Source organism: Nelumbo lutea, chromosome 5 (genome assembly GCF_056320005.1).
Source record: "Nelumbo lutea isolate HS-2025 chromosome 5, American lotus-T2T, whole genome shotgun sequence".
In the NCBI taxonomy this organism is placed as follows: domain Eukaryota; kingdom Viridiplantae; phylum Streptophyta; class Magnoliopsida; order Proteales; family Nelumbonaceae; genus Nelumbo; species Nelumbo lutea.
In genome coordinates, this window is record NC_142688.1 from 59,915,205 (window position 1) to 59,942,250 (window position 27,046).

Sequence of the window (27,046 nt, forward strand, 5' to 3'; positions counted from 1 at the left end):
TTATTTAAATAACAACTACTTTTAAATAATAAATATTCTTTCATTTTTAACATATAATGTTTTTATTTACACATAATTGTAAAATAAAACAAATAAATCATTTAAGGAAGATAAAATAAATTATATTTAATTTTCAGTTTTTATTAAATTTTTTGGGAAAATTAAATCTTAAATTATTCATTTTAGTTTTTATAATTATAATCTTCTGTTTTCTAGTAATTTTGTTTGGAAATTTTATTTATTTGTTATTTTTATATAATAACTCTATTTTTTCAAATAATAACTATGCTTTCATTTTAACATATAATTATTTGTAAAATAAATTATATAAATCATCTATGGTAGATTAAATATATTATTTTTATAATTTTTACTTTTTATTAATTTTTTTTGGAAAAAATAAATCTAAAATTATTTATTTCAGTTTTTATAGTACTATTTTTTAACTTGTATTAAAGATGAAAAACAATCCAAAAGTACTCGATGTTCAATTTTGTCAAATTATACACAGATACACTTCCATATCGTTGTATATCGGACCGTGTCCACTGATATGGTGCGATATGGAGGCGTATCACACTGATAAGATACGTATCCAATCGTAATGTATTCTATATCCATGGTTATGGATATGGATACGATATGCCCCGTATCAAAAATATTGTATCGATACCTTAATCATTGATTTATGGGGGATCAATAACTTGTCACGTGTCTCGTGTTTCAAGAATCACACCATCCATGTCTTGGGTCCCAACTGAAATATCTACTTTGTACAAAGCCCATGCATCTTTCCTTTTTTTCTTTACTTGTATAATTGAATCAGGAAGCTTCTGTTATATTTAAAGAAACATTTGACTCCGATTCCCACCATTGGATTTAAAAATAAACTTGCGGTGATGGGAAAATCAGATAAGGGCCAGCTCAACCAAGTTAAACGGTGAAATTCTCTCTCTTAAAAGAGGAGAGGTAGCCTCCCAATTACCTCCTTCACCTTTAATTGACCTGGCACTAAGTAATTGGCCTAGAATTGTATCTTTGCCAATTGGAACATTTAAAGCTGTGTTTGATTTGAAAGAAAAAGTAAGGAAAGGAAGATAGGAAAACCATTACAAATTTTGCACAGGTTTCTTACCTCTCCCTACCTTTTATTTCAAACGAAACATAATATTAGGCTCAATTTGGAATCAGTGCAAATACGAATATGTAGTGTGCAAAACTTTGCATTATTTTGTATGTATTTGTACTCTTTCAAACTGAGCCTTTACGATTCAGAATCTCTCTGATGATGACGATTAGTTTTTAGGGTTCCTACTTCCCGGAATCACTCTAGAGCATGGAAATCACTCACCATTTGTTGCATAAGCTGTAGGAACTCAAATAAACTCCGTTATCCTTCGTGTAGAAGTAGAACATCTGTAGATATTTACAGACTGCTGTGGGAATTCAAATAAACTTCATTGATCCTTTGAGTAAAACATCTATACATATTTACAGGTTGCTGTAGAAACTCATATAAGCTTCATTGATCCTAGTGTATATACATATTTACAGACTAATCACTCAAGTAAAAACTTCAACAATAGAAGATTACCAAAAAGAATAACCACTATACTAGTCAATTCAAGGACTCAATAACCTACTGTCCAAAAATTACAACAAAAAAGATCAGAAAGTTAATTTTGTCTCTTCAGCTCCTGTATCGGCTCATAAAATCAGATGTGGCTTCAGCAGCCTCAGTTCTAGCTGTACCTGTGCAGTAAGTGTTCCGTATCATTTGTTTGCAACACTTGTAACCCCATTAATGGTCTTTCCACCATGGACCCCAAACACTTGTATGCTTGTCAATGCAAACATCTTTTTCGTACTTGCTTCTTGGTAGAGAAGACTCCTGCAAATAATCCTACCTAATATAAAATTTGATCATTGTCTCATTTGCACTTCAGGCAGCAAAAATTTTGTATTTCAAAAACTAATGCAAAATTCGCACCACCTTCCTACCTCAATTCTTTCTCATGTAAACCAGAGAACACATCAACTGGCTTCGTATATAAAGTGGAGATTACTTCATTTTTATATACTATTTTTACTTCTAAAAAACAAAAAGATATCACAGGTCAAAAGAAAAATTTATACCGAGCCTATTTGCAATCATGCATTTACACCATTGAAGATGAAACTCGCACCGCAAACAAACCGAGCCAAAGGGAAAGTGCAGTAATAGAAGCTAGAATAAAACCATAGACATGTCTGAGAAGGCTCCAGACCTGCCCATCTTTCCGTTCAAAATAAAAGTTCTAAAAAAATTCAAAAAGGGGCAGATTTGGTCATAAACCCACTAGATCCTATCTGATGTGCATTTTCTGTGCTCATTCTGAATATTAATGCCAATGAAATGAAAACAAAGGCGATGAAGCCACCATTTGAGCTGCCTAATGCAACTAGTGCTTAGAACGAGAATAATGATTATCATTAGGATTCCTCTTTCCACTGAAAACTGCTAATACTTGTCTGATTGGAGGTTTCAAAGGAGCTTTCTTGCCAGAAACTGGGCCAAAGATATTGTCAGAATTTAAAATGTCCTCTCCCTACAGTAAAGAAATAAACCAACCTATGTTATGATGTGATATTAATGACATGCCACAAACAAAAAATCATGTAAAACCAATATGAATGAAAATATATATATATATATATATATATATATATATATATATAGAGAGAGAGAGAGAGAGAGAGAAGGAAGAAACTGTGATACTTATCAAGAGAAACTCAACCTGTTTATTTGATTTTTTCTTTATCTTGGGGTACAGGACTTTATGCGGTAACTGATCTTCACGTAAAATGAGGTTTTTGGTGATTGCATCTCTTCCACCTTGAGGTAAAGGCAGTGAAAACTGTAAACAGCTAAGTATCAGTATAGGTACATACATGAAGAATTAATAAATGACCCAAAGAATTAATAAATGCAAAAACTTTGTAGTAAATGACCCAAAGAGGCAAAAGAAGTGATATTAGCATACATGCAAAGAAAAAAGTCGGCGAAAGAGAATATGTTTGGAGATCAAGGGGAAAAAATCTAGACTTTGATGATTTTGAAAGTATAATTGAAGATGAAGATGGAATGGGGGGCAAGTTGCATGTGCTTGGTGGTAGTCACATTTCTAGTGTTGGTGGAAATGTAAGCTATGCTTCAAGTTCAAGATGTCATTCAAATTCTAAACAATCCCCCAATAAAAAGGCAAAAGAAGCATTTGGATAAATTCTTTCCTACTAGTGCAAAAGAAGTGAATCCAAGAAGAGAGAACAGAAAAAGCAAATCACTATTATTGATATCTATAACAAAGAAGGGAGAGAGCAAGTATGCATACACATCGCTAGATGGTTTTATCAAGCTAGTATTCGTTGAATACCTCAAGCTAGTAAAGTTTTGAAGCAATGATAGAGGCGATGAGGCAATATGGATCGGGATTAAAACTCCCAAGTTACTATGAGTTGTGAGTAGGCATCACATGTTTTTTTCACGAGGCGTGCTAGAGGCATATGCCATGCATACCTCATATAAAAAGACAAAAAAAAAACCCTCTTGTGTTCAGGAGGTTTATGCCTCTTACGTTCTAAACTACGCCTATAATCACGCCTCCATGTTTTAAAGTATTTATTAAAAGATATTGATGAGAGTAATGAATGGTTATTGGGGGAGGTGGAATGTGATGAGGATGGTGCAGAAAATGATTTGGTGTTTGATGACAATATAGTAACATGGGGAGATGTTGCTTGAGCTTCAGGAGCTGAAGAGCCGCTAAGGAATAAAAGATCTAGAGCTTCAACTTCATCTTCCAATTGAAGTTGTCTTGGTCTTTTTCCACTAGCCTTTGTTGCTCTATGGAAGAGGATTTGAACGACTACAAGTCAAATGACAATAAAGATGAAGTTGAACTTCCGAGTGAAGATGAAGAAGATGTTGATTGAGTCTTGAAGAATGGATATGTAACCTTAGATTTTAATAGCTTCAAGTTTAAACTTTGTGTCCTTGATGTTGAGTACAAACTCTCCTTTAAAGTCCCTTTTTTTGCTAAGGTGTCAGCTAAACCATTATCTGATCTCTCTTTTTTTATCACAAAGGTATTGAAATTGACCAGAGGGACAAAATATTCCGCCTTCTTGATATGAATGGAGATGATAGGATTAGTATGGAAGAACTTAAAGAACTGATGGAAGAGCTTGGAGCAGGAGAGGATGCTGAGTAGATGATGCATCTGCTTGAAGCAAACAGTGATGGTTACTTGAGCTCTGATGAATTTGATTTATTTCAGAAGTACGTATGTCCACAAAAGACTATTATTGGATGATGTATATGGTTTTCTTGAGGCCATTCTGGAAGTTTTACAGGGTGGTGGTGCTGTTACAGGGTCATATGTGCATTTCTTCTCATATCATTTTTTTGGCAAACTCTAGTGACATATGGGACTAACAGGGAGCATTTGTTTTGGGCTGCATTCTAATAATAGCGACTTAGATCTGGTCTTTAAATCCATATGCTTGGGATACTTGGCATATTGTAATCTCCATTATATTAATACTTTCACTGTGATGCAGTGAAAGCAGCCTCACCATTATTAGGAGTATTGTTTAACATAAAACCAAGTCCTCCATACCAAACCAAGCCCTAGTGTTATTTCTTATGGAGTTGTACATATGATGAAGGGAAGTACCATTTGGTAGCATCGTCACAGACTCACAGGTCTGCTTACCAACTGGTGGGGAAATTTTGGCATCAGACCATTATAGAGGTAATGAGTGGAAAGGCTATTGAGAAAATGGCGCATATATCAGAATCAATTATCAGCAACTTCTACTTGGTATCAGAGCAGGCCGAAGGTTTCTTGAAGCCCTAGATTGGCCGACTGCATGGTGATATGAGAGGTTGATCGAAGACCTCAAGTAGGCCCAGTTTTTGGATTTTTTGGTGGATCTGTTTTGCCTTGTAGCTGGTCTAAGGTTTCCCATCAAATTCAGGAAGAACTGGAGAACGGGGGAGATTCCTGTTTTTGTATGACTCTTCGATTTTGACCTAGGAAATGACACCCTAATTTTCTAGAGTTTCTTGGAGTTTTCTGAAGGGGGCGGTTCAAGTCCCACCTGTTTTGGAGGCCTCTAGAGAGAGTGGCTGCTTCTTCTCTCTCTTCTCCCGCTCCCGCAAAAAGGGAATCTTTTGTGGAAGGACCATCTACGGTACCATAAGGGTGTTTATGGTTCCTGAAGAGATTTATTTCATATTTCTTCATCTTAAAGTGATTTTCTAACCCTTTTTTGGGAATAATGAAGTGTCATGGAGTTGAAAACAAACCGAGGAGTGAAATACGACAAGGGAAAGGAGGTGTCGGAGACCTTTCCGGGCCTGGGACCATCACTATAGTTAAGTTAGATGGTACAAACTATTTAGAATGGTCACAATCTACAAAGATGGCCATTGGTGCTCGTCGGAAGTTGGGGTATATCACTGGTGAGGAAGTGAAACCCGAGACTATAAGAAAATTATATATGGTCATGACTTGGCTATGCAATTCTATGCTGCCCCATATAAGTAAAAACATTTTGTGGGCAAATATAGCTAAGGAAATTTGGAATGGGGTTGTAGAAACCTATTCATAGAGTGAGAATGTTGCTAGGGCCTACCAATTGAGCAACAAGGTTATTGCTACCAGACAGGGAGATAAACCTATTGTTGTTTATTTTTTGGCCCTTAAAACCCTATGGCAGGAGATTGACCATCTAGAGACATTGGTTTGGGAAAGTAGTAAGGATGCAGCTACCTACCAGAAGCTCTAAGAGAAGAATAGAGTCTTTGAATTCCTTGCTAGCCTTAATCCCGAGTATGACATTGCAAGGCAACATATCCTTTCCAGGGATAGTGTTACTCTCTCTCAGGCATATGCCTTTGTATCAGGAGAAGAGAGTAGAAGGAATTGCCTTAATCCATGAACTCACTTAACTGAATTGGTTCAGTGTCATTCATAAAAAAAAAAAAAAAAAAGAGAGTAGGAGGAATGTGATGATGAAGAATTTGGGTCTTAAATAGTCAGCTATGGTTAGTACTGTGAAACCTAAACAGAATGGAGACCGGGGTGGTAGTGAAATCAGGAAGGAAGATAAGAAGGACCTGATCTGTGACTATTATAAGAAGCCACAAGAGATACCTACTAGAAGCTTCACCCTCACCTTGTGCCGAATAGACTCAAAAACAAGAAGGGAAATGTTAATATGGCAATAACTAGTGACTTACTTGGACCCCCTACTACAGCTACTTTGGAGTCTATTGCAGCTGTTGCAATAAGGGCCAAACTTAAAAGATATGGACAGTAAATTAATCAACGAGATGCAGTCAGCCCTAATCCCTTACCAGGTGGACAGCTAGGTACAAGTGGATCTGGTGGTGGACATTCTACTTCCTTTGCTTATATAAGTAGTTCACATGACACTGCAAACTATGTTTCTACTATAGGTAAGGAGGGACCTCCCTGGATTATAGATTTTGGAGCCTCAGAGCATATAACCCATAGTTTCACTATTTTCTCCTCTTATCAACTCTGCTCTGGTAGAGACAGAGTTTCCACAGTCAATGGATCCCATGTTCCCATTGCTGGGAAGGGATCTGTCAAGATAACTGAGATTCCATTTCCCTACCCTCTATCCTCCATGTACCCAGATTGAGTACTAACTTGTTATTTGTTAGTAGTTTGACTAAGAACTTGAATTGCTCAATGATTTTTTCTCCTAACCATTGTGTTTTGCAAGATCTGGTTTCAAAGAGGACGATTGGGAGTGGTTGTGAGGTGAATGGAATCTACCTTCTGGATGCACTTCCCAATCATCAGAGTCATCATGTTAGTAGGGATTTTGAGACAAAGTCTGTGGGTTAGATTATGCTTTGGCATAATTGTTTGGGACATTTGTCTTTTACTTCTTTGTGTTTCTTATTTCCAAAGTTATTTGAGTTTGTTAATTTGTCTAGTTTAGAGCGTGAAGGTTGTCAGCTTGGAAACATTCTAAACATTCATTTAAAGCTAGTAAAAAAAGGTGTTCATCTGCTTTTGATGTTATTCATACTGATGTGTAGGGATCATACCATGTTCCTTCTATGGGTGGTTACTGATACTTTCTTTTATTTTTGGATGATTTTTCTCGGTATTCTTGGATTTACTTGATGAGGTACCATCCTTGGTTCAATAGTTTCATCAGATGGTGCTAACACAGTTTGGGGTACGAGTGAAAGTGTTCAGATCAGACAATGCCAAGGAATATTTTGAGAAAAATCTTACTTCGTATCTATCAGAGCATGGAGTAATTCATTAGAACAATTATTCTTACAGTCCACAGCAAAATGGTGTAGCAGAAAGGAAGAACAAACACATTATTGAGATTGCGAGGAGCATGATGATCATATCTACTATTCCAGTTCGATTTTGGGGTGATGCAGTTCTCACAGCAATCTTCCTGATTAATAGGGTGCCATATCGTGTTCTTGGATTTAGCACCCCATTCAGCCTCCTTCTTCCTGAGGGAGAGATGTTCCACATTCCTCTCAAGATTTTTGGTTGTGTTTTCTTTGCTCATGTTCTTGGTCCTCACCGCTTGAAGTGACTCGAAGGCAAAGAAGTGTGTTTTTCGTGGATATGTAGAAAATCAGAAAGGATATTGTTGCTATGACCCAGTCTATGGGAGTCGGTATGTCACTATGGATGTCACCTTTTTTGAGTCCACTCCTTTCTTCTAAAAGGGTTCTTCTCAAGGGAAGTGTTTTGGGGAAGGAAGTGAGCAATCTATTCCTCTTCCGATTCCAGTCCCTATGTCCACTGATGTGTTTGACCCTCCTGTGTTTAATCCTCCTATGTCACCACCTTCTTTACCACCTCCCTTGTGTCCTGTTTCTCAATGCTTCTCATGACAACGCCTATGACTTCACAGGGAGGTTGATTCCACAGTAGAAGAACCCATATCACTTCCTATCGGCTCCTTGGAGACTCCAGATTCTACTGGCACTAACTTAGGTATTCCTCTTGATCCTTCTAATGTTTCAATTCCTATTAATTCCACTAACTCCATTACAAATGACCCGGACCTTCCTATTGCACTCAGAAATGGGAAGAGAAAGTGTATTGCTCATTGCATATCACAGTATCTCTCCTACAGTGGACTTTCCCCTTCTTATCGAGCCTTCCTTTCTTCCCTCGACTATGTGTCTATACCCAAGGGTGTTAGTGAGGTTCTCTCCAAACCCAAGTGGAAGACAACTATACAGGAAGAAATGGCAGCTTTAATTAAGAATCGGATGTAGGAAATTGTGGATCTACCAGAGGGCAAGGAAACTGTTAGATGTAGATGGGTTTATACAGTTAAATACAAGGCAAATGGAAGTATAGAAAGGTATAAGGCTAGACTGGTTGCAAAAGGGTACACTCAAACCTATGGCATTGATTACTTAGAGACTTTTGCACCAGTTGCAAAAATGACTTCTGTTCGGATCCTTTTCTCTCTTGCTACTACATACTCTTGGCGCCTTTTCCAACTTGATGTAAAAAATGCCTTTCTTAATGGGGACCCGCAAGAAGAAGTATATATGGATATTCCTGCTAGTTTCTACAATGGCACTAAAAAGGGGAAGGTATGCAAATCGAAAAAGTCTATTTATGGTTTAAAACAGTCTCCCAAAGCGTGGTTTGACAGGTTCAGGAAAGCCTTGATTGCTTTTGGCTATACTCAGACTCAATCAAACCATACTTTGTTAGTGAAGCGGAGGGGGTCCCTGGTGTCAGTTCTGATAGTTTGTGGATGATATTGTAGTTACAAGAAATGACCTGAGTGAGGTTGACAGTTTGAAGAATTTGCACAAAGAATTTTAAATTAAGGATCTTGGGGAGCTGACGTATTTTTAGGGCATTGAGGTAGCAAGATCAAAGCATGGAATTTGTATTTCTCAGAGGAAGTATGTTTTGGATCTTTTACAAGAAACAGGGAAACTTGGAATAAAGGCAGCTAGTACTCCTATTGATCATAATCATAGAATTAATGCATCAGAAGGTGAGCTGGTGAAGGATACTAGGAGATATCAGAGACTAGTAGGGTGTGTGTTATATTTATGTATGACAAGACCAAACATCTCTTATGCAGTGAGTGCGGTGAGTCAATACATGCATGCCCCACGAGTCCAGCATTGGGAGGCTATTGATAGGATAGGATTCTTGCTTATCTGAAAGGACACCCTGGTAGAGACATACTATTTGCTGACCATGGACAATTGAAGCTAGAGGCTTACACAGATGCTAATTGGGCAGGATGCCTAGATGATAGGAGATCTACATCAGGAGTTTGGACTCTTGTTGGAGGCAATTTAGTTTCGTGGAAAAATAAGAAATAGACAGTTGTGGCAAAGTCAAGTGTAGAAGCTGAATACAGAGCCATGGTACATGGAGTTTTAGAGCTTCTCTAGATATGTTCCTTAGGAGAAATTGGTATTAAGGCAGAAGAGCTTATGATGTTGTACTATGATAACCAGGCACCAATTAACATTGGCCACAACCCAGTTCAGCATGACAGGTCAAAGCACATTGAAGTGGACAAACATTTCATAAGAGAGAGGGTGACCCCAGGGGAAGTTTGTCTTCCATACATTGCAGCTTACTGATGTTCTTATAAAAAGAGTTGCAAGAAACGAGTTGGAGCATGATCAATGCAAATTGGGAATGTGTGACATTTACTCCCAACTTGAGGGGGAGTGTTGAGTTTGGGCCGATTTTAAGTTATTGGGCCCAGCTTTGTTTCTTTTTTATTCAAGTTATTCAGTTAAGAAGTTATTGGGCCTTAGGCCCATAGTTTATGTTAATTTTAAGTTGTGACTGTTCAGCTACTTAAAGTAGCCGCCCTACTAAGGGTATCTTTGTAATCATTCATTCTTTTATTTAAGTATATAAATCAAGAGGGGTTGGCAACCAGAACAATTCAATTCTGGCGACATCCCACTCTCTTTTCTTCTTCTCTTTCTTTCTCTCTTGCTGGAACCTTTTAGCTTCTTCTACTTTTCTTCACAAAGCATATTTCAAAAGGTATTAATACAACATAAACGTTCGTTCATGAAATTGATAGCTTTCAAGGTGGATGGTGCTGAGAAGCTGAATTTATGGAAGACTTTATGGTGTGGGTCCAATTCCCTAGAAGTCTCTCAGTATGAAATTTCTGCATTAGCAATTGAGCAAGAAACAATGCTGAAAGAATGGTAATGACTTTATTGGATGGCAAGCAGCAGAGTGGGCATCTAGATTGAGAAGAAACAATTTTTATTGGGAGGCTGAAGAGCTAACGCAACTGCCGGAGAAGCTCAATCACATAATACCTAATGATGGCTTGGTTCAAGATATGGAGACTTTTCGACCAAATCTTACTTTAATCTTCTGCTAAATGATGATGGTCAGGAAGTTCCATGGAGATGGATTTGGAGATCTCGGGCTCCCTCAAAGTTGATTTTTTTATGTGAACTGCTATTTTAAATAGGATATTGATGGTGGACAATCTTGCAGCAAGAGGCGTGGTGTTGATCAATAGGTGCAGTCTCTCTTCAGGTGACATGGGGTTGATTGACTACTTACTAATCCATTGCCCATATTCTTACTCTGTGGGTACACCTTCTGAACCTCTTTAGGACTTGAGTAACCCCATATTATGTATGCAGGCATGCAAACTTATTTCTGAATGGCTTGCACAAGGGTTTAACAAAAAGGGGGAGGTTTGTATGGATGTTGGTACCTATGGCAATCTGTTAAAACCTGCGTATAAAAAGAAATAGCAAAATATTTCAAGGGATAGCATCCCCAACAGAGAAAGTGATGGATAGGGTGGAGAGGATGGTCTTCAAACAGGCAGGAGTTAGGAGGGATTTTCTTCAGATGGACAGGATAGGGTGGAGAGGGTGGTCTTCAGACGGGCATCCCCTTGGGTCTCTCTAACACACAAAAAAAAGTCTGATTTGGTACTGTTGTTTTGTGCTTTCACATCAGAAAGGATATGTACAGTACATATACATCTTCATGTTGAAAGGTTAACAATTTAACTATGTAAGTGAAGTTTGGTATTTTGGTATTCCTCATTCAAGTATAAAAAGGCTCAAATAACAGTTTACAGGCAGTTTGTTTTGATCAACTGAAAACATTTCAGATAAAAACAGAAATAGTCCAAACACAACCTAATATGACATAAAGATATATGTTAAAAAGTGATAATTAGTTCTCTACTGCATAGTTGATGTTAAAGGAGAATCAGATGGATTGTCTAAAAGAACCTTGGTAGCTGTAGCAGGATTTTACGTGGCATTTATTGTTTGGCACTGATTGTTGATGATAAAAGAATTCACTTCACATAAATTATCTACCACCATCTTCCTTTTTTAGAAATCCTCTATTTTAGGAGGTAAATAGATTCTTTTCTCTGATTTTCTATATTGTAGAGACTAAAATAGATTCATGTTGTTAGCATAGAGACCTAACCTACAAATTGCCTAAAAGAACCTTGGTAGCTGTAGCAGGACTTTACATGACATTTATTGTTTGGCACTGATTGTTGATGCTAAAAGAATTCACTTCACATAAATTATCTACCACCATCTTCCTTTTTTAGAAATCCTCTATTTTAGGAGGTAAATAGATCCTTTTTCTCTGATTTTCTATATTGTAGGGACTAAAATAGATTCATGTTGTTAGCATAGAGACCTAACCTACAAATTGCCTAGAACTTTGTGGCTGAAACTTGCTCTTAAATTTGTTGTACTCTCACATGGATAATCTATTCTAGGAGCTGAAGTGGATTTTCTCTATAAAAGGGAAAAAGTTCCTCATATAGTGGATGACTACATATTAGTATGGAACTCAATACTAATATCCTATCACTAAGCACTACATTAATTAAACAAATTCAGATTCAAGAAATCATTGCTGAATGAGAAATATGAATTATAGGGTAAAAACAACTACTGATAAAAACTCTCTTAGAACCTTCACTATCTCAATCAACCCCCAGCTCTTTCTTCCTTCAGGAAGACAAACCAGTTGCTTCCTGTTCTTGTCAAAAAACTCTGAAACACCTATGAAGGAACCTTTATGATTTTTTCTGCATTCCATCACATATCTTCTTCCCACCTTTGTGATGAGCTCTATCTAGTTTTTCTCCTTTCCTTTTGTGCTTGCTTCTGCTACAAAGCCTGTGAGTCACCCTACCACATCCAAACCTACTAAGAGCACTATAGCCTTCTTGGCTTCCCTGATTTTCATACTGATCTGCCCTTTGATTTTTGGTTCCTCGAACAGAAAATTTTCTGCCTTCACCCTTAGAAACCTTCTTCATTGAGTGGCCTCCACGAAGTTCCCCATCACCTTCAACTCTCCCCTTCGATATGGATCATTGAAAACTAAAATCCCCTCTAATAAAAGCCTAATCAGTCCCTGGGAAGGACATATATTAGAGTCTACATTTCTTGAGTCCTATAATACCTAAGAACACGTATATGGTTTGCATATCCATTGATGACAAATAGACACCCAATATGACACTGGATACCTCCTGAATAATTGTAGAATATTCTTTGTAGCATAAACACTTATATAATATGCAAATGGCATATCTTAACAAATTGTACTATTAAAGATTGGAGATATTAGAAAGTTAAATATTGACAAGATATAACTATTGAGAAATGATACTTGGAACAAAAGGTTAAACATAGATGCATGGCATCAGCATATTAGATGGAGACAATTCATCTGTACATGTATCTTGGATCTCAAGAAATGGAGAGTTGCATCCCAGTTTTCTTTATCCATTTCCATGTTGGTATGCATATCTGGGCTTCTTAGCCTCATATGGCATTAATATTTTCATTCACAGAGTTTTAACCAGTTTTCTGTTTTTTTCTCTTTTTATTCTGAACTTGTTTTATTTGTTGGAAATGCCATGAATTGCAGCAATAGTTCCTCATTGCAAATCAATGGGAAATTGATTTCTTTTCTTTTGTCCTTTTTTACTCAAAAACCATTGGAACTAAAATAAAAGGACAGCACAGTGCACAAGACTCTTGCCAATGCAGGGTCTGGAGATGATAGATGTATTCAGCCTTACCCCTGCACATACAGAGAGGCTGTTTCCAAGTTTTAACACTGGTCACCCAAATTGCAATGTAGCAATCCAATTATTGTGCCAAGGCCCACCCTCCCCAATTTAAACTATAATATATAAAACCCAAATTTTTATATATCTAGAAGGATCATGTTCACTTTAGTCTTTTTATTCTTACTATTGTTGATAGCAGGGCTTAGATGTTGCTCCATTGAGAAACCAACCTGAGGAAAATTCAACATTTTGGTTATGTCTAGCACATTTTCACTAAAAGGGATTGAAAGAAAGACTAGAAATAAACATGGGCAACCCTCAACAGCCCAAAAGGAAAGTGGCATTGTTCTCATTGATGGACTGGGTGATGTATCAGTTCCAAAATTCAGATACCGAACTCCTTTGCTAGTGACCAAAAGACCCAACTTAAATGCCATTGCTTCTGCTGGAGTAAATGGATTGATGTACCCTGTTGAAATGGGCTTGGCTTGTGGTAGTAACACAGCTGACCTCTCTTTATTAGGGTATGACCCAACAATTTATTATAGAGGTTGAGGTCCTTTTGAGTCCATGGGTGCTGGATTGGCAATGTCACTTAGTGGCATTGCTTTCAAAGTGAATTTTTCTCCAAGTTTTATTTATCTTTCATGCTTCACTGTACTCCTTTTCCCCCTTTTAAGTACATCAACATACATGATGCAACATTTGATGATCAAATAATATGGAAATAACAACAAAACATGAAAAACAAAGGTTTTTATTTTATTATATGTAATTTTTCGTGGGATAGGGGACAAAAAGAAAAGAAAAGAAAAAAAAAAAAAAAAAACTGAAACAAAGCAAATCAAAACGGGGTTTATCTAAGGCATAAAAAAACTAGGAATGGGGGGAGCTAAGAAGTATTGTTGCCATTACTTGCTAACTTATAGAGGCAATATGATTCTTGCAAAATGCTAAAAAAAGAACAAAAATTTCAACTACTTACTTTTGTACCCCTAAGGGTTATACGTGGTCGACGAGCTGCTAGAATGACCCCATTTTCACCAACTGTAACTGCTACTTTGCGTAAAGTCCCACCATTACCACATTTTGGACAAAAAATCCTCCCAATCTCAGCAGTCACTTTATTGCAGGCATGGCATTTTAATATCCACCTGAACAAAGAAATATCTTGAGAAAATGAGCACATTTACCCCTTTAGTAACATCCAACTAATGTAGCATTGAATGTTTCGGCCTCTTATAAAAACAAATTTGAATGCATGATTCCATAGGTGTCATGGACCGATGTCATGCCTAAATGAATACTTGATATTTTAAAAAGCATGTAATTGCCACCAAAAAAAAAAAATGGAAAGCACAAGAACTAGAATATGTTCTGAAAGAAACCAAAATTGAGCAGCAGAAAACACTCAATCTACACACACAAGAGATATACCTATGCAGTTCGTGAATCTGCATTCCACTAGGTGTACAGAGACGTAGACCGATCTGTAGAATAACATTCTGCATTGCAAAATCACCTGTCAAACATGCCACAGTTGATTCTGATAGTGATCGTAACATCCAACTTTGTTCACTACTGTTGTCATCAACAGATGATGCATCAATAGTTTCACTGGTCTGACTTGAAATCTCCATCTGCTTTGATGCTTCTTTACATATTTCAACATTCCTTTCAGCAGCAGTATTTGTATTATTAGATATAGCTTCAACTGCCACAGGATCACAAGTGCCCTGCTCCACAGAAAACAAGATCTGCTCCTCATCTTCTTGCAGAATCTCCAATGGATCTGCTTCCAGTCTCATTTGTTTTAAGATGGAAGAAAGATCATTATCATCATACATCTGTTCAGTAGTTACATCTACTGAAATCACATTAATGGTTTGCATTCCTTCAGAACTGTTATTTAGACCATGCGATCTAGTCTCCTCAACATTATTTTTCACATCAGTCTCTACATCTGGGTAATCTTCTTTTTCCAATGATGCCTCGGTCAATTCACGTCTAGCTTTTCTTCTGAGATACCTTCTGTGAGTACTGCGACTCACAGCAGGCAGCCAATTATTAGAATTATCATCAAATTGTCCCTGAGAAGCATCAATTCCATTGGCTACCATCTTCTTCCCTTCAATTTTTATCTCTTTCTTTGTATGCATATATCTTCTAGGTTCCTTTGAACTATGATTAACATCATCCTGATCATCACAGTGAGATTCACCACCATTTTCTGTTGAAGCATCTTCACAATTAAGCTGGACATTGTCTGGGATGGTATTCAAGTTCAAGTCTTTCAAAGGGAGGATTCTTGAATTATGGTTTCCTTCAGTATCAACTGCATGTTCCAAAGCCTCCCATTCTTCCAAGTTAGGAACATTAGAGCCCCATCCAGGCATCTCCTTCTCAGCAAGCCTTTTTACATTTACCATATGGATTGGTGGAGGATTGTCCCTGAGATGCTTTATCCCATGGATCTGAGCTTCCAATGTGTAAGTCAGTGCAATAAGTTTTAGATCAACATCTGAAAGAGTATGTAGATCACCAGTTGCCCTGGCAAAGCTGATAACTGACAAGTAAAAACATATTAGCTGCATAAGTGTCTCCATTACCAAGCAATACATGACTTAGTCATAAAATATTTAGCACAAAAAAGGGAAAGTCAAGCACTTGCATCACTTGAACCACAACTTTCAAAAATTACTTCGCTAATCCTTGAGAGATATACGTCCTATAAGAAACTATGACGAGAGGTTCTATAAAAACATTTCGCTACCACTTTTTTTTATCAGCATTTCTCTACCACTTTTTTGGGATGCAGATACATCAAAATGAACAAGAAAATCAACTAAAAGTTAAGGATAAAAGAAATTTCACTCCACGGAAATCAAAATAACAATACTATGAAAACGCCACATAATCTATAACTCTTTCCTTTTGTCAGAATTTTTTTCACAGGTATGTCCTTTAATTAATATAGTATTGAACCCTGCACTTGTAATATCAGATGAGATAAACTCATGACATGTACTTAAATGTGGAATATATTCAACCTTATTGGCACACAATGCAATAGCATTACAAAGAAAATTCTTAAGCCAAGTCTTGACAAAATATAATGAATGCATCCATTATGTCTTCAGGTGTATTCTCCTTTATCAACACCTAGCATATCTTGATGAACCATGGATAATACAAGCGAAAGCAGGACTTGATCCAAAGATCCAATGTAATGAAAGTAAACATCATTCCAATGACCCACTGAAATGCTATGCTAACATGATGACAATGATAATGAGGCCATCCAATCATCAATTTGGCTATGGATGCCACTTGGTGAAGACCGACAGGAGTTAGTGGATGACAATTCTAGCTACTCTGCATGTTTTCAGCATTTGAAGTAAAATATCATCAAATAGCGGGCTTGTAAAAATTCATATCTCTATACATTACCATCAAGAAGGTACATCATTGCTAATACAAAACATTGCACCAAAACTAATTATTGTGTTCTATTATAATTAATTCAAGGAGTTAAAAATAAAAATTAAAACATGTGATGAACCTTTCTTTAATGCTTCAGGCGAAGGCTCCATGATATCCACTGTAAAAGGTACAAAAGCGAGCTGGTGTCGAGAGACTGGATCTCGCACCTCCTCCACGACTTCACTCACTGAAACAAACTTATCAGCAATGTGGGCCAGCTTCTCTCCACCTTGAATCAAAGCATTGGCATCAACAACAGCAACAGCGATCCCTTTACTTGATTTACAACTCTCAAAAACCCGGTTCACTGCACTTTCTTGCTGTGTTGGATGTGGTGGTTTCTTAACGATGTTGCTCCAACCAGGGGTTGGTGAAGGAACATCCATTGTTGCACCAGAATTATAAATGCTAAACAAGAGACATCGAAACAATTGAGTTATAAGAAGAGCTAGAGTTGTCCCCATTTGATTGAAAAGATAAAATGCATGGGCATTCAAGTGGTAATATTATTGCACTTGGTTATTGGGACTTGATTGTTTTCATGAAAACCTATTAGGATGATCTAGTCATATAGCATCAAGCCTTTGAAATAAAAAACAACTGATGTTAACTACTGATAGGCTTACTACTGTTTTAACAAAGTGGAAGATTGTTGTTCATTCATTCTTCTTAATACAAAACATTTTTTAAATGATAAGGAACTAACAAAACCAATAATTCATTGAACCATTTTACTTAATTTTTGAAATTGAGGAGAGTTCCAACAACATTGTTTTTTATCAGTAACTGAAAAGGCTTTCATTGAGCATGCCATAAATATAAAGTTCAAAAAAACATGTTGTTCCTAACTTTTCTTCCTGTGACATTCCAGAATGGACGCAGATGGATGGGAAATAATATTCAGCCTTGACAACTGGAAGACTGCGAAAGAATATTCAGCCTTGATTGGGGTCCAATGTATCCAGGAGGAGAAGACTGAAAGAGGAATTGACAACTTGGGAATTTGGAGGGACATAATATTCAGCATTTATTTGGTACAGATAAACCGAGTTCCCGACCAGACTTCATTTTTCATAAACAATAAAAGAAGCTTCATCCCTTAGTTTCAAGCAGCAGCAAGAAACAGCATCATTGCTTTGGTGAGATTGGTAGAACCAATCAGGGATGTGGAGCTCCAATCAGAGGCAAGATTGGTGGCATCGAGAAACAATGGTAAGATTAGTGGTGATAAGAATGATGCGACGAGAAACAAGGGTGAGAAGCTGGTCAACAACAATGTTGAACCTTGTTTTGGCGATTTCAACAACCCCTAAACAGAGAGGAGATGAAGAGAGTTTTGTGGGTCTAACCTCACTGTCACAGAGAGTCCAAGGAGAAACCTTCAAAGTTTGGAGTTTTAACTTTCAACCCTAAAAAAGGCCCTCACTAATAAATCCTCGATCCAACCCAACCCACAGGAGAAACCTTCAAAGTTTGGAGTTTTAACTTTCAACCCTAAAAAAGGCCCTCACTAATAAATCCTCGATCCAACCCAACCCACCCTGACCCTAATGGGCACCCTCGAGTAAGGGGTGTCAATTGGACTGGATTTGGTCCAATCTGATCTGATCCAACATGGGTCCATTTACAAATGGACTGGACCCAATCCAGTCTGAACTCATACAAACCGAGTCCAAATTGGTCCAATTGAAATGCAAACTGAATAAAACTTTAAAATTTTACATGAAAAACTCAAAAAATATAAAAATATATAAAAATATATTAGAAGTTTTACAAAAAACACAAAACTAGATTCAATCAGTCCAAACTACATTTCTCTTGATTGCAGAACTGATGGTCTAGATTCAATGAACTAACTGCAAGTAATGGTTGCCCACTTAATATCAAACTTCATACATATAATACAACAGAAACTTCGTAATTTATACTTTATAGTTCTGAAACTTCAAAATACAAGGGAAACTTCAAAAGTAGAAACCATGAAATAAATCACAGTTCAGTCGAACTAAAATCCAATTATTGCAAAAACAGCATTACCAATATCAATACCAATCTCTCCAAAATATCGGGAATTCAAGTAAATATTCAGAAATACAATATCCGCATCTGAACTGGCCAAACTGTGGCAGATCAAATAATTCTTTAGGGGACAGTCTACCTACATCTGAGTCACCCAAATTACTGCAAACATTTTTTTCTAGAAAGCATGCTTGCCCTTTTTGTAAATGGTTCTTGCAATATATAAACTGTTTTCATCTAAGGCTATCTTCTTCAAACTGATTCTCACCAGCCCATCAGCATCAGGGGAAGCAGGGAGAGAGGAGCGTGTCAAGGCACAGAAATAGAGAAACAGCACAAGAAACTTACGGGCCTCATGGTAAAGAGAACTTGACTGAAGTACAAAAAAAAAATTAAATAACCCAGAAGCATCAGTATACTTGGCAAATGTCAAAGCTCCAAATAAACCAACGATAATACATTCATTTATAAAATTGAGGGAATAAATCCGAAGAAAAAGCCTTCCTCGATAAACCCAAAATACGAGAGCTAAGAACCGTCAATATAATTGGCAATGACCACCAATGAAAAGGGTTCGTAGAGACTAAGCGAGCAGATTATTGAACGGACTTTGAGGCTTTGGACTACATCCGATTTGGTCCACCAATGTACTGAGGATGAAATTTCGGATCAGTCCAATCCGATGCAACAATTTGAACCGTTCAAACCGGTTCAATTGGTTACGTTTCGGATGGGTTCTAATCCAAACTCGGTCCATTGACGGCCCTACCCAGTTACCCTCCACCCAATCCCACCCAACCTAATGGGTCACCCACTCCATATTCACCTACCACTAGCATGGTCCTACATGGATAATTGGATGGGCATGAGTGGGTTTCAACGTGGATCGGTGGGTGGGTCAAATGGGTTGGGTTGAAACCAACTCATGCCCATCCAATCATCCATTTGACCCACTCACGTGGGTGGGTCAATGTGGGTGGGTTTCAACACCCAACCCATTTGACCCACCCATGTTGAAACCCACTCATGCCCATCCAATCATCAATGCAAGACCATGCTAGTGGCAGGTGAACATGGAGCGGGTGACCCATTAAGGTCGGGTGGGATTGGGTGGAGGGTAGCTAGGTAGGGCCGTCAATGGACGGAGTTTGGATTGGAACCCATCCGAACCGTAACCAATTGAACCGGTTTGAATGGTTCAAATTGTTGCATCGGATTGGACTGATCCAAAATTTCATCGTCCAGTACATTGGATGACCAAATCGGATGTAGTAGTCCAAAGCCTCAAAGTCTGTTCAATAATCAGCTCGCTCAATCAACCGAAGTCTAGGAAAGTCTAGGGTTTTGCAACTTTTTCTCGCTCTCTGGTAGAATATTAGAGGGTTTTTCTCTAGCAACCCAATGGTTTCAGCCCTAGAGTGTGGTTTCTCTCTCATGTGGGTTTATTTCATCTTTCATTGTGGGATTGAAGGCAAAAGCTTGAAAACTCATCAATGGCGAACAGGTCAACAAAACTAATTGATTTTTTTGGTTGTGTAGTTTTTCTTCCCCTATTTCTTTGTATTTTTGGTTCTTAATCTCTACGAACCCTTTTCATTGGCGGTCTGGCAGACATTGCCAATTATATTGATGGTTCTTAGCTTTCGTTTTTTAGGTTTATCAAGAAAGGATTTTTCTTCGGATTTATTCCCTCAATTTTATTTGGAGCTTCGACATTTGCCAAATATACTAATGCTTCTGGGCTATTTAATTTTTTTTGTACTTCAGTCAAATCCTCTTAACCATGAGGCCCGTAAGTTTCTTGTGATGTTTCTCTATTTCTGTGCCTTGACATGCTCCTCTCTCCCTGCTAGAGGTGGACACGAGTCAAGCTATTCACGAGCTGCTCGAGTTCGACTCGTGAAAAAGCTTGGCTCGGCTCAGCCCAAATCAAGCTTCAAGCCGAATTTGAGCTTTATATGCAGTTCATATGTAAATCAAGCCAAACTCGAACATTTTGAAATTCACCCGTTAGGCTCGGGAGCTTTAGAGCTTATATATATATATATATTATACTATTTTAATGAATTCCACTTGAGGTACAAATTACAATCATGGTCCCCACTACAGGATGGTTTTGTCTCAATTAACAAAGAGAGAGAAATCCGAAAAACCCTCATTCGATTAAGCTTCTCATCTCTCAAACTATCCACCTCTCAGCTCTCACAGTAACAGTCACATACGATTGCAAGTGTAGAGTCCAAATCCAAACTCCGATGCTTTATTCAGTCGAAGACAAGATAAATACGACGCGAATAGATGACGACACTCATTCTTCTTCTCTATTCAAGCCACAAAACTTTTTCAGACGACACCCATTCTTCTTTATTCAAGCTACAAAACTCGTTCAGTAGAGATTCAACCTATGAAAGTTGTTTAATAGAGATTCAAGGTGCGAGACTTCTTCATTCTATAATTTTGTGGATGATTTGGGTTTGGGGTTTTTTTTTATAGTTGGGACATGAAGGACCGTTTTGGATTCACTCATGGACAGTAAAGACTACCGCCCCCATAAGGAAACAAGAGCATTTGGAAATCAAAGATAAAATACCTGATTCAATACAAAAATTTGTAAAGATTTAGAAATTGTAAATACCCCTTGTTGTTTCAATTTGGAATTTGTAAATACCCTTTGGCCTACCTCCAACGGCAATGGCTGAAGGATTTTGTACCCATTATAAGTATCTTGTTGTGTTGCTGGTCAGAATAGGCTAAGGGCAACATTGTAATTTCACTTTGAGCCAAGGGCTGTCTAAGGAGTCCAAGGTCTATTGTGGCCGAAGACTAGTAGGTCGGACCTACAGGGAGAAAGAATGTCAAAGGCCCCAGGTGCCAACCCCAGGCGGGAACTCCAATGGTCAAGTTAGTACGGGTGCAACACCAAGTGGACGAGGCCTGAGGTGCGAGTACTCAGACAAGGCCACAAAGGAAACTGGAGAGTTCTTAGCAGTCTAAGTCTAGATTCCAGATGTTTACCTTGAAAGGTTGCCCCTATTTATACTTGAGGTCGCTTGGAGGTAGGTGAACTCGAACAATCAGGATGCGATCATTTCTTAAGGAGTGTTGTCATTCGAGGCTGCCACGTGCGACCACATCATTGATCCCCGGTAGCACACCGACCTCTGTTTTGCACACCCTCATTGGTCCCCGATAGCACACCGCATCATTGGTCCCCGATAGCACACCGACCGCATCAAAGCCGTGGAAGAGGTCTAAGCTGAGGACCTCGGATTCGGCCGAAGAGAGTGTGTCATCCATGCTGGGTGGCATTGTTGGGCCTGTCTAACGGAGGCCTCGGCTGAGGGGAATGCCTTGTCTTTTCTAGGGAACGTCGAAGGGCTTCCTTTGTCGAGGGCCTCGACCTAGGCCTCGGTTTGTTAGGACGCACTCATCGTTTCTTGCGGTGGCGTTGACTCGGTCTTAATTCTTCTCTCCGAGGGATGTTGCAGGTGACTTCTGTTGTCCAGAGGCAATCAGCCTAAGCCTTGGTGTCCGTGAGCTCGAGTCCTTGCCCCCAGTCCTGCTTCTTATTGGTTTTGAGGTGAGTTTGTGTGAGGCGTCGGCCTCAGCTAGGGTCATCGAGGTTAACACTTGGAAACAAGAGGTTGTGACTTAGTCGTATGTAGAACGGGTCTCGCTGCTAACAAACCGTAACCCATGAGGGGGGCATATTTTGGTGGCGGGCGCAGGTCGTCCACTCTACGGGTTCTAACCGTAAACCGTGAGGGGAACGGATTTAGGTGGCGAGCGCGGACCGTGTGCACCACGGGTTCTCGTGTTGGCAAGTCAGAGTCGTGCCCGAGACAGGCTCTGGGTCAGAGTCGTGTGCAAGACGAGTCGTAATGCCATGTCTGTAGGCAAGACGAGCATCGAGCCGACTAGGTTGCGCATAGGCATCCATGAAGCTGAGTAGCTCGAACCCTGCGATGGCGTCGACGAGGTGGTCTATCCTTGGCAAAGGAAAACCGTCTTTGGGACAGGCTCGGTTGAGGTCTGTGAAGTCAATACAGATCCAGCATTTCCAGTTAGCTTTCTTTACCACAACCACATTGGACAACCAGTTAAGGTAATGTACCTCTCGGATGAAGTCAGCGTCAAGTAGCTTGTCAACTTCCTCTCCTATAGCCTTCCATCACTCTGATGCAAAGTTCCGCTTTTTCTACCAAATTGGCCTAGAGCTCAAGTCCAAGCTCAACCTGTGACTGATGACTGAAGGGTCAATTCCGGGCATGTCAGCGACAGACCACGCAAAGACGTCAACATTAGTTCTGAGGAAACTTACCAGTTTGAATAGGCTTTTTGGGGAAGGTTGAACCCGACGCAGACTGATCTTTCGGGCTCGGCCTTGTCTAAGGGGACCAAGACTAGGTCTTCGGCCGGTTGGCCTCGACTCGCTCCTTGAGGTCGAGACCCTTCAGTGGCAAAGCTTCTTTGTTTTTTCCCTTTAGTGCTGCCACATAGCACTAGCGGGCGACTTGCTGATCCCCCCGAATGACTTCGACGCCGTGTTCAGTGAGGAACTTGAGGGCGAGGTGATAAGAGGAGATGGCTGCCTTGAGCGTGTGGAGGGTCGGCCTCCCGATGATGGCGTTGTAGGGGGAGTCGATCTTCACGACTAGGAACTCATTCATCCTCGTTATCTACCAAGGTTCCATCTCTACCGTGACTAGTAGGGTGATTCTTTCTTCCGGTCTAACCACATTCACGGAGAAGCCGACGAATGGCACATCGGTAGGCTAGAGGCGCTCAAGGTGCTCGGGCGCTATCCACCAATATCCTCTTCACCATAAAGTTTGCAACAACAACAAATACTACTAGGGCATCATCATGGGGAACTGAGATCCCCTTCAAGTCCTCGTCTGTGAATGCGAGGGCTTCATTCTACTTTGGCTTCTTGGAGCTGGCCCCTAGATGTTCAACTGCCTGGTGTAGGCCTTGCGGGCCGAGGTCATGCCTCCGATGATGACCTCTATGACGTATGCTAGTTGTTGCTATTGTTGCCGCTGTTGCTGCTGTTGCTGCAAGGACGAGGCATCGACCTCGCCCCCCACGTATTGCTTCAGATGGTCACGGCGAATGAGGGACTCGATTTCGTTCTTCAACTCATAACAATCCTCGATATCATGGTTGGTGCCACGGTGATACTTGCAGTACTTCTTCAGGTTACCCCTCTTGGGGTTTCTCTTCATCTTCTCTAGCCACTTCACGTACTCCTCCTTGCCTACTTGCATGAGGATCTGTGTTCGGGTGGAGTTGAGTGTCGTGTATTTGTTGTAAGCTATGGTCGTGGCCGATGGCTTCTTGTTGTCTTTGTTGTTATTGTTGTTGCCGCTGCGGCTATCTCCATTGCTTCTCTTCTTCTCTAGGCTTCCGCAGTGATGGTCGGCCTCTCCCTCCTAGCGGTCATCGGCCGAGGCCTCCTCGGTAGCAATATACTTTTGGGCTTTCTTCAAAAATTCCCCCTTGGACCTTGGTAGTGTCTTGGCTACTGAGCATTTGAGGGCCAAGCTCAGCAGGAGGCCGTTGATGGCTGTGTGCATGGAGACCATGGGGTCAAGGTCCCAGACCTCGAGCTCCTCCTTCTTAAAGCGGTCAATGTAGGACTGTAGGCTCTCACCACGCTTCTGTCAAACAGCCATTAGCGAGACGACGCTCTTCTGGCATCGTCGACTACTGATGAAGTGGTAAGGAAGAGACTGGCAAATTGTTCCCAGGAGCTAATGAACTGAGGGGGGAGACCGAAGAACCATCAGCGGGCTGCCCCCTTGAAGGTCGCCTAGAAAGTCCGGCACGTCAGGGCATTGGAGTATCTGTAGAGGAGCATGAGTGCCTTGAAACTTTCCAAGTGGTCGTCTGGGTTGGTCGTTCCATTGTATATCTTGAACGTTGGCACTTTGAAGTGCGGCGGGAGCAATGTTTTAAAAGCGCAAGGCGCAAGGGTCAATTTGCGCCTGAGGCACAAGGCGAGGAGGCACAAAAATACAAAAATGCTAAAAATTCAAAAAAAAATGCCAAAAATTCAAAAAATATCAAAAGATATTAAACATAATATTAATAAAAAATATAAACTTAAGTTTTAAAATAATGTTTTAAAAAACCTATTATCTAAAATTAAAATACATAAACATAAGATGTAAAGCATATTCAAATGAGAACTTAAAAATAAAACCAAACATATAAACATTTTCAAACATGTAAAACCTCTATTCTCTTTTTTCATTCAATTGCATTACTTCAAGTAGCTAATGTAATGTAAAACATATTACATTCCTAATTCTACGAGCCTCCTTTGTGCCACGCCCCTCGAGGCAAGCCCAAAGAAGTCCACATTAGGTCTTAAATTCTTAGTTTTCACACAAAAAATAATGATTTTATAATTTTAATTGCTTTTTAATAATACATTTTATTAGGATGAACGAATGAACAACGTTACCAAATTGGGGGTCCGGGGTGGAACCCTCGGCCCAGCCGCTTCGTTTAAAAAAGCAAAAAAGAGTCAAATTTTCAAAAGGCATGCATCCCTAGGCGCACCAGGCGTGCGCCTTTTGAAAGGGCTGCTGGTGCGCCTTTTGAAAGGGTTGCGCCTAGGACATAGGCGAGGCGCATACCTTGAAATGAGCCTCGCCTGTGCGCCTAGGCGCACCTTTTAAATCACTAGGTAGGAGAGGCTCTGAGATGATGTCCGGGGTGAAGGCATCCATCCTCCTAGACGGGGGGTTTTAGCTTGCCGAGGCGTCGGCTTAGCTCTCTGACCTAGCAGAGAGCGTCCTTGACGGCACCGAGCTATGTCTATAGGTTGACAATCTTCTGGTCAATGGGGGCTTGGGCCCCATCTTGGTGCTCTCAGACGCAGTACAGGTCGGCCCGGTTCCCCGAGTGTGAGCATCAGAAAAACGACTCACTTGGGCTGGAATTGGAGTTGCCACCCATCAAATAGGAAAAGGAGGTGATGGGACCTCCGATAATGGTATCAAAATCATTTTGGCTCAAATAGTGACTCTAATAGCCCAAGGCACCGTCTAACCAATCCAGATAAGACTCGGATGGGAGAGGGAAGGGGTTAGGCACCCCTCTCCCCGTCCAAATAGGTGGGGCCCACATGGGATACCAATAACCAAGAGCGACATTGAAATAAAATCCCCTCTATTTAGTCACCTTTTTAGTCATGTATGTCCATATTTTTTTATGTTTTGAATTCTTTCTCCTTAATTATCAAATCGCTTTTATTGTTTTTTTTTATCAGCAATGCGTGAGTTCCTGAATGACCTAAAGATCTTGAGCTTCCTCCCTCAGCCCCGGAGAGACTGAACCGTTTAATGCCTTTCAAGCTCAATTATTGGTGTTAAAACATCGGCAACATAATAGATTAAAGCAACTACGACCACAACAGTAGGCAAGCTAGCACTAAACAACATCAGAGCTAAAGCATCGCTAACGTCTTCATTCAAAACAGGATTTAAAGACAGAACACAAAGAGAGAGAGAGAGAGAGAGAGAGAGAGAGAGAGAGAGAGAAAACGATTACAGGGATCTCATTATCAGCATCAACGTAGGTAAAATAAAGATTTACAGAGGATGGCTCTACGGAACCTCATTGCCACCTCTGTCAATCGACAACCGAATGTAACACCAAAAGATCAAATCACAAGACAATAAAATATAAAATCTGCAAAATTACCTGAGTGGGGATTTCGGCCTGGAATCACTTGACGAAACAGAGGAATCAAGATTGTATCACTTTACTCACTCTTCGAATCTTCTACAACTATCGATGGGTATGAGCAGAAGATTATGATGACTCAGAAACCGTCGATCATGTTGGGGATTTAGTCTGATATTGAGAGGAGACAGATCCACCGCTGCAGTTGGATCAACTATAGGTGGGAACGAAAGAGCACCGCTACTAGGAGGAGTTCAGGTCATCGTCTAGCTTCGAAGATACTATGGATTACCTCCTCTGCTGCTCGCTGGTTTCGTTCGAACAGGGGGGAGATGAGAATAGTGGGTTTCTTTGAATTCTTCCGATTGGGGCCGATGAAAGCTTATGGGAGGTAGGGGCATTTTCGTAATTTTGGGGAATCCGAGGGGCATTTTTGTAATTTAGAAAAAAGTATGGTCAAACCGGGTCAAAGGATGGTCAAACCGGGATTTTAGATGGAAGGCTGAGATTTTGGGTAAAAAATGGAGGATTGAGATGGATCTGATCACAAAGGGAGGTTTGCAAGTGTGGACTAGCGAGACTGGCCGAGACAAAATCTTTTTGGATGAAAGGATAAATTAGTGTATGTTTGGATCAAAATTTAAAGGGTGGGATTTTCAGACATTCTGAGTTGATTGGCATGATTGGATTAGCC

General features: G+C 39.7%; 1 protein-coding gene across 2 annotated transcripts; it reads right to left on the reverse strand.

Annotated features, from left to right (window-relative positions):
- Nucleotides 1-1,428: 1,428 nt before the first annotated feature.
- On the reverse strand, nt 1,429-26,734 carry LOC148852652 (RNA-binding NOB1-like protein). Of its 2 annotated transcripts, none has more exons than XM_088942582.1 (6): nt 26,371-26,705; nt 16,715-17,043; nt 14,590-15,718; nt 14,138-14,306; nt 2,778-2,897; nt 1,429-1,891 (listed from the first exon to the last, which is right to left on the reverse strand). In XM_088942582.1, exons 2-6 carry the CDS (start codon nt 17,019-17,021, stop codon nt 1,802-1,804), a joined length of 1,815 nt encoding a protein of 604 aa, XP_088798708.1. In that variant the 5' UTR covers nt 17,022-17,043; nt 26,371-26,705; the 3' UTR covers nt 1,429-1,801. The 2 variants fall into 2 exon arrangements, with proteins under 2 accessions (XP_088798708.1, XP_088798707.1); XM_088942581.1 differs by having other exon boundaries at nt 1,499-2,588; nt 26,371-26,734.
- Between the last annotated feature and the right edge of the window lie 312 nt (nt 26,735-27,046).